Source organism: Musca domestica, unplaced genomic scaffold (assembly GCF_030504385.1).
Source record: "Musca domestica strain aabys unplaced genomic scaffold, Musca_domestica.polishedcontigs.V.1.1 144, whole genome shotgun sequence".
Classification (NCBI taxonomy): Eukaryota; Metazoa; Arthropoda; class Insecta; order Diptera; family Muscidae; genus Musca; species Musca domestica.
Genome location: NW_026712199.1, coordinates 515,397 through 527,807, shown reverse-complemented (window position 1 = coordinate 527,807; position 12,411 = coordinate 515,397). Strand labels below are relative to the sequence as shown.

General features: G+C 34.9%; 2 protein-coding genes across 3 annotated transcripts; one reads left to right on the top strand and one right to left on the bottom strand.

Annotated features, from left to right (window-relative positions):
* Nucleotides 1-236: 236 nt before the first annotated feature.
* Nucleotides 237-1,933, top strand: LOC101901467 (uncharacterized). The gene is made up of 4 exons (XM_005182414.4): nt 237-388; nt 685-995; nt 1,071-1,175; nt 1,660-1,933. The coding sequence occupies exons 2-4, from the start codon at nt 852-854 to the stop codon at nt 1,753-1,755; spliced, it is 345 nt and encodes a 114-aa protein (XP_005182471.1). The 5' UTR covers nt 237-388; nt 685-851; the 3' UTR covers nt 1,756-1,933.
* A 3,230-nt stretch (nt 1,934-5,163) lies between these two features.
* On the bottom strand, nt 5,164-10,954 carry LOC131801182 (Y-box-binding protein 1-like). Of its 2 annotated transcripts, none has more exons than XM_059119388.1 (4): nt 10,516-10,954; nt 8,326-9,051; nt 8,151-8,254; nt 5,164-5,712 (listed from the first exon to the last, which is right to left on the bottom strand). In XM_059119388.1, exons 1-4 carry the CDS (start codon nt 10,634-10,636, stop codon nt 5,662-5,664), a joined length of 1,002 nt encoding a protein of 333 aa, XP_058975371.1. In that variant the 5' UTR covers nt 10,637-10,954; the 3' UTR covers nt 5,164-5,661. The 2 variants fall into 2 exon arrangements, with proteins under 2 accessions (XP_058975371.1, XP_058975372.1); XM_059119389.1 differs by having other exon boundaries at nt 5,164-5,709.
* Between the last annotated feature and the right edge of the window lie 1,457 nt (nt 10,955-12,411).

Below are 12,411 nucleotides of genomic sequence, written 5' to 3'. Positions count from 1 at the left end.
TCTCAATAATTTAATTTTTATAATAATTGAAAAGAACACACACGTATGCACAAATTAATTTGGCATGTTAAGCCAGGTAAATTAAAAGAGTCAATTGGTATTAGTTCTTTTCCTTGATTTCATTGTACCATGGATTCTTGCATGTTCTGGAACAGAACGTCGGATTGAATATGTTGTATGAATACCAATGGGAACATGCTGTTAGTGTTTTCATCATCAAAAGTCGATTTACGTATCCCTGTTTTGTTTGTTGAAATTACGTCGAATTTCTGGCTCTTACGGGGAAATTAAACCAATTTGACAATACTGTGTGTTAAAAGTGAAACAGATTATTTAATTTTTAACGTTTATTAATATTTTATCGTAATACCGTATATAATACTTCAAAGTTAAAGTCTGCCATAAACTTTGGAAGTGTATTTTGCTCTTCAATGTGAGGGGGTGGGGAGGAGGGTTGAGTTGAAATCAGCTGATGGTAAAATTCTCTCTTTCTCATGAACATCTTTCTCCCACCCAACACATTCAGTGGCAAAGTAGCTTAATTTTATTTTTCGAAAATGATAGATTTAAAGCGATTTGGTTGCATTTTGTTTTATTTAGTAATAAAAACATTGTATTTTTTATTTATTTCTATTTTGCTTTACCTCTATTAAATAATATTTCATTTCCCCGCATTTACACTAGGCTGTTGAAAACATAACTGCGCTCTTTCTCTCTACTCTCCACATTTCGTCTCTCATCTATACAAAAAGAGTTAAGCAAACAGAAAAACCCTCACCACATTTAACATTTACTTTTGAAACAACTTTCTTTTTGTGTTGTGTGAAACAAATATCCACGAGTCTTTTCAAATGGGTTCAGTTGTTTCTCAGCTACCAAAAACAGCAGTAAACATGTCGTCACCTCAAGCCGTGTTTGTTCAAAACGCCCTCAAGGAACACAAAGTTGTTATCTTTTCTAAATCATATTGTCCCTACTGCACCATGGCCAAAGATGTAAGTTCAATAGAAACTATGGCATATGGATTTACGATATTTATTGTGTGTGTTTGATTTTTAATTCTTTTTTAGCAATTTAAAAAATTGTCAGTACCCTTCCACGTTATTGAATTGGATCAACGTCAAGACACTGATGAAATTCAGGATGTTTTGGGTCAAATGACTGGAGCAAGAACAGTAAGTATTCTTAAATCTAAATTTTTAATGCATCAAACATTTCTATAAGGAACAATTTCGCAAGTGACCTTGAAAAAGCTGGGAAGTGATTCATTGTTGGAGAGAATTTTGTAACAGCGGGGAGCGCAGTTCGTAATTTATTTTAGTTGTTGCGTTTTATTGTTAAGTACGAAATCAGTTTTTAAATGTAACCATAACAAAAATAATTTCCTAACAAAGGTGCTTACCCGGAAATATTATTTTAGCAAAAGATAACATTCCTTTTTTGAGATAAAGTCAATTAAAATGTGTTTCAAACCGCGACAGATAAAACAGGGTTCTACAATCACTTTCTGGTATATAACGAGCATTATTGGATATACAAGCGGAATTTGCTTATGATTCTGATTGTGCATATCAAGGAGATTTTTATTGTAGCAACAAGCTTTAGTTGTAAACCCCTCAAAAAAACCAAAACTAATTTGTATATCTCTTTTTGTTTCAGGTTCCCCGTTGCTTTATCGATGGCAAATTCATTGGCGGCGGTACAGATGTTAAGAAAATGTACGAAACTGGAGCTTTGCAGAAATATTTTAGCTGAACTTCACGGATTTCTAGTCATTTATAATCTGTAAAGGATTTAGACAAGTTCATAGAAAATGCTAACGTTTATAAAAATATTAAATATATAATTACTTTTTGTATGTGTGTGATGGAGCACATCGCGCTTTCATCTATGAATAAATAAATGTTAAACATCGTTTAATGTTTTCAACGAATGCACTCATTGAAAAATGTCTTCCATTTTATTGTTGTTTAATTATTTGAAATAAAAGAACGTGTTGGCAATTAATATGCGATCACTCTGTTTTTTTTTTTGTGTTGGAAGAAACAATGGACTCTTAATTATTTGGAGAAATTTGGAGGATCTTTCCTTTTTCAGTGATCATTTCTTTCTTAACACATAAATCTGGATATCAGAGGTAATTAGCGATACTTAGCAACTTGCAATGCATTGTTTTTATACCCTTAGCCATATGGCTAGATACGGACAAAACGTGCCCCATTGAAATAACGGTTTCAGACCAAATCCGTTTCAGGCCACTTGGAGTCGATCTAGCAATGTCCGTCTGGCTAGTTGGTGCACACTATAACTCTTGAAGGGAGTATCCGATTTGATCCTAACTTGGTACATCGTAATATCGGTCCACTCCTTCTTCTACCTCCCCCACAAAATGTCAACATTTACAAAGAAAATAATTTACTGCACAAAAAGAGTCAGTGCTACAGCAGGTGCGAAAATGGACAATATCGGTCCACTCCGTCCAGTACATCCCCACAAAGGGTCAAAATTTTGAATAATTTTAACTCTTATAAAATGTGTTGTAAGAGTCCGATTATCTTCAAAATACACACATCACAATGCCTTTATTAACACGAGGTCTGGTGTGAAGATGGCATATATCGGTCCACTCCTTCTGGTACCCCCCCCCCCACAAAGGGTCAACATTTTGTGTATTCATGAAGCTCATAAAACGTGAAATTAACATCCGATTTCATTCAGACTTGGCACATCTCGATATTTCCATGAACACAAGATGTGTTTTAAAGATGGTAGAGATCGGACCATTACTTCTGATACAACCCCCACAGACTTGGCACATCTCGATATTTCCATGAACACAAGATGTGTTTTAAAGATGGTAGAGATCGGACCATTACTTCTGATACAACCCCCACAGAGTTTTCAATGACAAAAACGATCATAAAATCCGATTTAAGCATCCGGTTCTCTTCAAATTGCACACACCCCACTATTTGTTATTTGCCAAAGGTCTGGTGTGAATGTGGGATATATCGGTCCACTCCTTCTGGTACCTCTCCAACAAAGGATCAAAATTTGGAATATCAATGAAGCTCATAAAACGGGAAATTAACATCCGATTCCATTCAGACTTGGCACATCTCAATATTTCCATCAACACAAGAGCTGTTATAAAGATCGGATAATTTTTTCTGGTACCTCCTCCACATAGGTTTCAAGATTTTTGAAAAACAGAACGATCAAAGGAAGCGAAAACATACCAATAATTTTTATCTGTATTAGATGATGTGTGAAATGGAATACTTCGGTACGCTATATCTATTACCTCACCCAAATTTCCAAAAATTTACACATATCTCATATAAAGGAAATAGTGTAAATCTGGCACGTTTTAATATTTATCAGTATTAGATCAGATACGAATTGGTCAGCTTCGGAACTTCTGAACTTCCCCCACACATGGTCAACAGTTTGAGTAATCATAACTCAAGGCTGGGGGTATACATCTGTGGGCAAAACCAACTGATACTATTTTTTTGTTGTTAGCATGACTAGACAGAACAAGTTGGGCCAGGCCGAACTTTTAATACCCCCCCACCATTTGGGACGAATTTGACAATTTTCAAAAAAATCCGTTAAAAATTCTGTTAAAATCTTAAAAATATTAAATGAAGCCGTAATATTAGGGTCTAAACGACGACATGGACCTGCATAGGTAATTTTTGTCATAAGCCATTAAAATATTCAAATACGAAACTTGAAAGAAGATTCGGTGAATAATGTATCTAAAATCATCAATATAGGGAGGTACTATTATATGGGAGCTATACCAAAATGTGGTGCTGCACAGACAATTTTCTGCCTCAGGCTGCCGTATCCATTACGAACTTCAAATACCAAATTTTAAACAATTACGATAAATAATGTCGTTAAAATCATAAAAATGTCGAATATAGGAAGGTACTGTTGTATGGGGCCTATACGAATACGTGGTTCTGCACATACAATTTTCTGTCATAGGCTGTAGTAACCATTACGAATTTAAACACTAAATTTGAAACAATTCCGCTGAATAGTGTCGCTAAAACCATCAAAATACCGAGTATCGGGAGGTACCGTTATATAAACTAAGACGTGGACCTACACACACAATTTTCTGTCTTAGGCTGAAGTATCCATTACGAACTTCAAATACCAAATTTGAAACAATTCCGGTGAATAATGTCGCCAAAATCATCAAAATACCGAAAATATGGAGGTACCGTTATACCCATTTTCAATACCAAAAGTCCTGCAGACATAATATACATTTGAGTAAAATTTTATCAAGCTAGAGTAATTTCCACAGACGGACGAACATCGCTAAATCGACATAGAAGTAGGAGGGTTTAAAAAAAGTTTAACAATTAAACAGTAATTTTTAAAAAATCAAGCCAATCTTACCTTTTTGTTTCCTTTTGGCCCACCCTTTTGGACCTGTGAATTAAAACCCAAGTTATTTTTTTTTTTTTCAATTTTTCCAGGAAAAATGTATTTGTTTTTATTTGCTTCTTTACTTTCTTCTAAAAAAATATTATTGATAACACATCTCAAAAATACCAAGATGTGTATAGAGACGTAATGCATATTATTGTTGTTGCACTAAGAAAAAACAAATTAATAGTTTGGATGGCAAAACAAAATAATAAAGTGTGAGGTTAAAAAAATATTTTTTTGGAGGTTATAAAAAAAGTTTTGGTAAATTTTTATGAGTCTTGTTGGGAAAAAATTTTCGTTTTTCTTTTATATAATTCAACATATAAAAATATGAAAAATAATATTTTTATAGCTAAACAAAATAAATAAAACAATAATTTTCTTGTTATTGTTGATGGTATAGTGTCTGAGCAAAACAATAATAATGGGGAAAAAATTGAAAAAGAAAAAAAATCATGAAAAATTGTTTTTATGATTCAAGTAAGGTGTCAGAGATTTCTTTTCCAAGTTGCCATTTGAAAAGAAATTTTAGTTTTTAACAAAAAAAAATAATGATGGTTGAATATTTTTTTTTTCAAGTTGTTTTTTAGTAAAAAATTAAAGATGTTATGCCTTACACACAAGTGTTCCCGGGATTTCTTGCATTATGAGAGAGAATGGGGAGGAGGTAGGGAGATGATGGTTTTATATCGAAAAATCTAAGCCATATATTTTGGAAAACTAAAACAGCTACATAAGAATTTCGAGAGCTATTTCTCCATTCAAATGTATTTTTTTTTTAGGTTAGAAAATAAAAACAAAATTTTAAATGGCAATATATTTTAAGATATTCCCGCCGATGACTCACCCCTTCCCCTTTTTCATTCAGGGAAAACAAGAAGAAGAACACTTACTATATAAATAGCACAAACAAACAAAATAATGATGAGGAAATTGGTTTCAAGGATAATAGGAGGGTGTTGTTGTTGTTGATGTTGGTTTGGTTGATTGATTTCTTAGTTGTTGTTGTTGATGTTGTTTTCTTTAGTTCTTTTGGTTTCTTCCAGTAAAGATGGTTTGCTGTATTTTTGTTTTTTCATAAATTAGATAAAATTTTGTATTGCTATTTTTTTAGGTTATGTTTTGTTGGCTGTTCTCTTTTGACCACCACTGTTGTTGCTGTTGTTGTTTTGTTGATTTCCAGCCATATTTCAATTCATTGATTGTCTATGCGCTGCTTTCAGTAGTGGTATTTTGAACCTCTTGGCCAACATTCTGCTGATCATTTAGCCAACAAAACGAACGTCGATGCCACCACACAGCCGCCCACCAAAGTCAGAGTTTGATAAAGGAGAATTCAGGTGTTGGATTGGTTGGAAGTGGAATGTTTGATAAATTGGATGATATTGTTTGGTTTTTCGTTGGAGTTACAGTTGCGAAAAAATGGAATTTTGAAAAAAATATAAAAAAGAAAAAATAAAATTTAGTTAAAACCCAAAAACTTAAAATTTTGAAAAAACAAAAAAACAGATATTAATATAAATATACTATGTATATATGTAACATATAGAATGTGTCTGGAGATATACGATTTTTTATACTGAAAATTTTCTCTAAAGGTCCACGTCTTCGTATAGCCCCCATGTAACGGTACCTCCCGACATTCGGTATTTTGGTGATTTAAGCGACATTATTCACCGAAAATGTTTCAAATTTGGTATTTGAAGTTCGTAATGGATACAGCCTAAGACAGAAAATGGTCTGTGAAGATCCATGTCTTCGTATAGCTCCATATAGGGGTACCTCCAGATATTCGGTATTTTAATGATTTTAACGACATTATTCACCGGAATTGTTTCAAAATTTGGTATTTGAAGTTCGTAATGGATACTACAGCCTGCGACAGAAAATTGTCTGTGCATGTCCACGTTTTGGTATAGCCCCCCTAAGAGTACCTCCCTATTTTCGGTATTTTGATGATTTTAGCGACATTATTCACCGGAATTGTTTCAAATTTGATATATAAAATTCGTAATAGATACTATAGCCTATGACAGAAAATTGTCTGTGCAGGTGGTCCACGTCTTCGTATAGCTCCCCCCCCCCCCCCCCCATTTAACGCACCTCCCTATTTTCGGCATTTTGGTGATTTTAGCTACCGGAATTGTTTCAAATTTGGTATTTAAAGTTCATAATGGATACTATAGCCTATGACAAAAAATTGTCTATGCAGATCGAAGTCTTCGTATAGCCCCCATATAATGGTACCTCCCTATATATGGTATTTTGAAGATTCTAGCTCATTATTCACCGATTTTTTTTCAATTTTCGCATTTTAATATTTTAATGGCTTATGACAAAAGAGGCATATGCAGGTCCATTTACTTTTATTATTACTTTTTTTTTTAAATTTGCCAAATTTGTTCCAAATGGAGGAGAGTATTCAAAGTTTGGCCCCACCCGAACTTACAACTTTTTTACTTGTTTGACCTCAAAAACTATTTTAAAAAATCTTTGATAGTCTATCAAGTCGGACTCCATGTCATGCTAGTCATTTAGAAATTAAAAATCAAAAATATGCTCTTGAAAATTGTTTTTGGATCTACTGGTTTAAAGCTCAACTTCCTATTTCTTGAGAAATCTAAATAATGCGTTACAAGTAAATAAGGCCTGTTAGATCCTGAAATGTGTATGCATGGCTTCTCAATGGCAAAATTAAAACTAATGCATTTCCCATTTCGTTCGTATCTGACTAGATTGTAAAATATTAAACTATATTCTTTTCACCCATTAAAGCTACAAAATAAATAGTAAATGAAAAAAATTTTACAATGTACTATAATATATTACCGCCAAAGTATCGCAGAAAAATCAATTACAGTCCAGACACACGTCATTCCAATTCCTAAGAATGACCTCATAAAAATTGTCGAGTTCGGTTTTTAGTGGTCACATAAATTATCTCCATGACACATTTTCAATTACATATATAGTACACGGTGTTTAGACAATAAAAAAATGGGGTTAGTTGGAAATGGGATTAGTAGTAAAAATGTTAAATAAATAATATAATAAATAATAAATTTCATTTGGGATTAATAATTGGGTGTGGTTGGTGGCCAGGAAAGTAGTTTCAATTGTTTCAACTCCTCCTCGTTAAATTAGTAAGGCATGATTTGATAGAGAATAAAAGTGACAACTCCCCAAGTGTTCTTCTGTTTGATTTCATTATGAATGAATGAATTTTATTCTCTTGAAATGATGTATTTGTTGCTGTTCTTGTTGTTTGTTTGTTTCTTTAATTAATAATGCAGTCATTTTACAATAAATTATGATGTTCTTGTTTTTTTATTATTATTAAATGTTTGATGTTGTTATTTTAGTAGTATGTAGTGGTAGCAGTAATACTAGAGAGCGAGACATCATAAATGTTGTCATCATCATCAAATGTTCTTGCTGTTGATGTTGTTGTTAAATATTTGCTGTTTGTATTGCCATACAAAATAAAGCAGACTTTAAATGCTTATGTTGCTCTGTGTTGTAGAATATGATAGAAGGAGGGAGGAGAGGAGTCGGATAATAATACACAATCCACATATTTTGTTTTTTTTTTTTAGTAGATGTTCTGACATACTGATGACTGCTTTTCGTTATTTGTTTAGTAGATGTTTTAGTAGTATTTTATTATCCTTTCTTTCTTTGTTTGTTTAGTTTACCTGTTGTTGTTGTTGGTTGTTTTGTCCTCCGCCGTTATTGGGTTTTCTGTTGTTTGGACGGCGTGGACGACTGTTGCGTCGGGGACCTTGTCCTTGTCCTTGGCCTGGAACAAGAAGATAATAAACGATTATTAAGAAAAAGTCGATGGAAAAATAAGTCGTCGTTTGCGCTTACCTTGTCCCCCTTGGCCACCGTCATTACGTGGCACACCACGTGGTCCACCGCCGCGACCATTGAAATTACGACGGAAGAAACGTCTCTGTGGACCACCACGGCGCATTTGACCGCCTTGACCATCGCCGCCCCTGTGATTAGGATCAGCGTTCTGATCGTGGCCGCCATCGCCGCCCATACCACCATCACCGCCGCTAACTGGACGTCGTTGACTTTGATTGCGTGGATAGTAGGCCCTAAAGCGTCCACCGCGTCCACGGCGAGGGCCGCCACCGCCAGCACCCCGTCTGAAGTTACGCTGTTGCCTGGGATGTTGTTGTTCATCGCCACCATCGTGATTACCACCATCGTGGTCATGTTGTACCTGGCCATCTTGTTGGTTCTGCTGCTGCTGTTGGTTTTGCTGTTGGTCACCACCCTGGCGGCGACGATTTCTTCTCCATGGCATGCTGCGATTGCGACGTTGTTTGTCGGCAGCAAATTGACTGCCACGCACTGGTTCACCAAAGGGTCCAGTTACGTTTGCAGCTTCATTGCCTTTCTCGCCGATGACCACATCGAATTCGACAGCTTCGCCATCGCCAACAGAGCGTACGGCTTTTTTGGGATTATTCTTGATGATAGCACTTTGATGGACAAACACATCTTCTTTAGTGTCGTCACGGTTAATAAAACCATAGCCGCTTTTAACATTGAACCATTTGACGCTGCCGGTAACCTTGGTAGCTGGAGCAGGGGAAAAAAGGAAGAAAAGAGGGGGGTGAGTATTACTGATATGAATGGATTTGAATGGTGAGATGCTTTCAATAAGAATTCATTGACTGTGACCTAAATTCAGATAAGCTGTAGTTTAACCTAAACCAGGATAAATCCATCTTTCAACTAAACAGGTCAGCTTCGGCGATATAAATTGCCCATTTTAAAATAAATTAATGGATATATGGCTTTTATTCGGAAAAGTCATACTTTCCGAGATTTGGGTCATTAAAATTCCGCTAATATCCTTGATAAAATCTGATGGAAACCTTTGCTCCTCAAGCTATAGGAATGAGCGTTTCTCATGGTTATGGTTATAACGTGAATGATCCTTTATTACAGATCAAGGGACTTGCATTACTCGACTCGATATTACTCAAGGACTCATATACCAACTACTTTGTCCGTTTTGACAACAATGTAGTTGTTGCCTCCTGGATCTTTTGATCTTTTTTTGGTCAGAAATCTGAAAATAAATCTTTAGGAAACTACTTGAATTTCGATTGGGTCTATCTGTTGTCTTCCCTCATTTCATTGTCGTTTTTAATGTGGCAACTCCATTGAAAGTAGAAAAAAATACTTGTCTGCAAATAGAAATTGCGCGAACCCAATATCAAACACAAAATGTTGCAACAAACAACAAAAAAATAAAGGAGAAAACGTGGAAATGTGAACGGAACCAAAGGAAATCTAATAACAAAAAAAACGGATAAAAAATATGTGCTAAGCGCACTGCTAACGTTTGTTTGAGTGTGTATTTGTTGAAATATTTTGTGCAAGCACACACTACATTGGAGAGGTAGGTAGCGCGGCGCACATTAATACGATGAGCGCCAAAAAGTGGGTTGAGTTTCCACCAATTCACACAGACAACAATGAAATCAAGAGGAGGTAGGAAGTGAAGGTAGTCAGCAGCATAGCATAGATTGAAAAAAAAAAAACAAAGTGAGGGAAATTTACAATTGTTCTGCATTCGTCTGTGGTTTCTACGTTACTTTTTGGGGTCGCAGAAGCACACACATGAAACCGGTGTATTAGCGCTTTTTGCTCATTCTTGCTGCTGCCAGCTATGCTTTGCTTGCTGATGTTTTTGTGTGTGGCTCATTTTTTCTTGTTGTTCTTGTGGTGTAGAGGAAAATCTAAGAAAAACAATACAGCAGCACACACCGGTGATGACTGACCGACCGACCGTACTTATTTCACTTTTTTTGTTGTTTTACAAAATGGCGGCCAATAAAATGTATTTTTAAGCACAAGAAATGTGTGTCCATGTGAAGAAGAAAAAAAGCTTCACCACATGTGAGGACCACACCACACTATATTTTGTGTGTCAGCGTCAAAGTAATTTTAATTAAATTATATCGCCGAAGAGCATGCATGCCATTCATATGAGCCAGACAGAAGACAATTCGTCGATTATGTTCCACCACTTACCAATAACTTCCTTTACAGGCGGGGGCTGTTTTTGTTGTTGAGCAGCATCACCTTGTGGGGAGTCTTGAGGCTGCTGCTGTTGTTGTTGCTGCTGCTGCTCTTGGAGCTTCGAGTCTTCCATTTTTGCTTCTTTGCTTAACTGTTGTTGTTACACTAACAAAAAAATTCTATTTTCTTCCAGAAAAAAGCTGACAAAATGTGTCTTGCCGGATACCGAGACTATTTTTGTTAGCTTTTCTTTCGGTTGTTTTCTTGCCGTTGATGTTCTTTTTAGATGGTGTTAACACTCTTTTTATATTTGGGGACTCATTCAACTACTCCGTTCTTAAATTTGAGTGATGGATGGTAAAAAAATCACTCCCAAATCCTTTGAGCTGTGCTACGATGTTCTTCTTGTTTCCACTAGATCTTCTTGAATAAAAATTATTTCGACATTTTAACAAAATGGCGTTTGCAAAATGTCATTTTGCTTTGACAGTTCCCTCAGAAGGGGGTTGTAATGAAAGAGTAGTATTTTTTTGCACACTTCATTAAATGGGTGCCACATCCGGCTGGAAAAACAACATATTTGTATGTGGCACCCTGTGTTTGCAAGAATGTTGTCGTTAATTGATTTGTAATAGAAATCATTTTTTTTGTTCAAATAAATTAAAATAGATTTTTAGATAAAATAAAAACAAAAATTATTATTATATTTAATGGTTGTCGGCTGCTATATTTACCGAAAAATAAAACAAAATATGTACAGTACCCTGTTCTATGTGTGCAAACACTTCGAAGTCTGTATCACCCTTTCACTTTAGAGGGAAACATTTTTTGCTCAATGCAAAATTATACAAGGTAATTTCATGATGACAACGTCCAACTTTCAAAATTAAAAATGATTCAAGCACAACTTGTGTTTTGTGGCAAACAAAGTAATAATGTTATGATTTGAAATTCCCCCACTTTTGTGCTTAACATAAAGCATCACAAAATTAATATGGATATTCGAATTTAAAAATTTTCTGAAAAATTGTTGATTATTGAAAACAATACACACAAAAATAAAGTTAACATATTAAGTCAAGAAATAAAAAACATATGGTATCATAGCCCTACCTTGGATGCAACGACTTGTTCTTATTTACGAAGCGCGAAAGGTGAATTAAATGCCTGGTTTTTCTTTTAAAAACATGACCCAAACTGTTTAATATTTCAATTGTAATGCTAAAACTTATTAACAGCTTTAATGCGTGTCCTTCAATGTACGCTTCTACCAATCCATGGTAAAATTAAGACGGTAAAGTCATTTCCAATAATAATATCAATTTCTGCATTTTTTTTTGTTTTCTATTGTCAAATTTCACTGAATAAAAACCAGGTCCCCATCTCTGATGTCTGTACACGCAACGGATTTATAAATATAAATTTTGACAACATATGATTGCATGACTTTATCTCATGGTAGAAGAATATAGGTAGGGCATCAACTCTTAGGAACATTAATATGTCAATTTTTTTTAAGTGCTTTGTCAAAAATAAGTCGATTTTTATATGTTTTCTTATACGATGCAAATCGGAGGTTGTATTGATATGTATTTTTCAACAATTTTTACAAATTTCAATTATTTTTCGTTCACGATTTTCAATATCAAAATCGGTTTGACAGTTCATTGTCCCAGCAGCTGTGTCGATGTAACTACCTGTATTCTTCTATCATGCTTTATCTTCTTAACTCTACCATGTTCCAATCGAACATTTTGAAATTTGTTGGCAGCTGGTAGCTCTAACATACCATTTTATTGTACCACGAAAGATAGTTAATTTAAATGCCGCCGCCGACAAAAATGACAACAGGCTGCCGCCGTTGGCCATGCACTTGACAAGCTGTCGTTGCGGCCGAAAGAAATCGAA

Excerpts from the sequence above, each read along its gene's own strand:
- LOC101901467 (XM_005182414.4), top strand. The coding sequence starts at position 852 with ATGGGTTCAGTTGTTTCTCAGCTACCAAAAACAGCAGTAAACATGTCG. Across the intron at positions 996-1,070 it reads ACTGCACCATGGCCAAAGAT|CAATTTAAAAAATTGTCAGT; the intron begins GTAAGTTCAATA and ends ATTCTTTTTTAG. Across the intron at positions 1,176-1,659 it reads AAATGACTGGAGCAAGAACA|GTTCCCCGTTGCTTTATCGA; the intron begins GTAAGTATTCTT and ends TTTTTGTTTCAG.
- LOC131801182 (XM_059119388.1), bottom strand. The coding sequence starts at position 10,636 with ATGGAAGACTCGAAGCTCCAAGAGCAGCAGCAGCAACAACAACAGCAG. Across the intron at positions 8,255-8,325 it reads CGGTGGCCAAGGGGGACAAG|GCCAAGGACAAGGACAAGGT; the intron begins GTAAGCGCAAAC and ends TTCTTGTTCCAG. Across the intron at positions 5,713-8,150 it reads ACAACCAACAACAACAACAG|CAGAATGTTGGCCAAGAGGT; the intron begins GTAAACTAAACA and ends CTAAATGATCAG.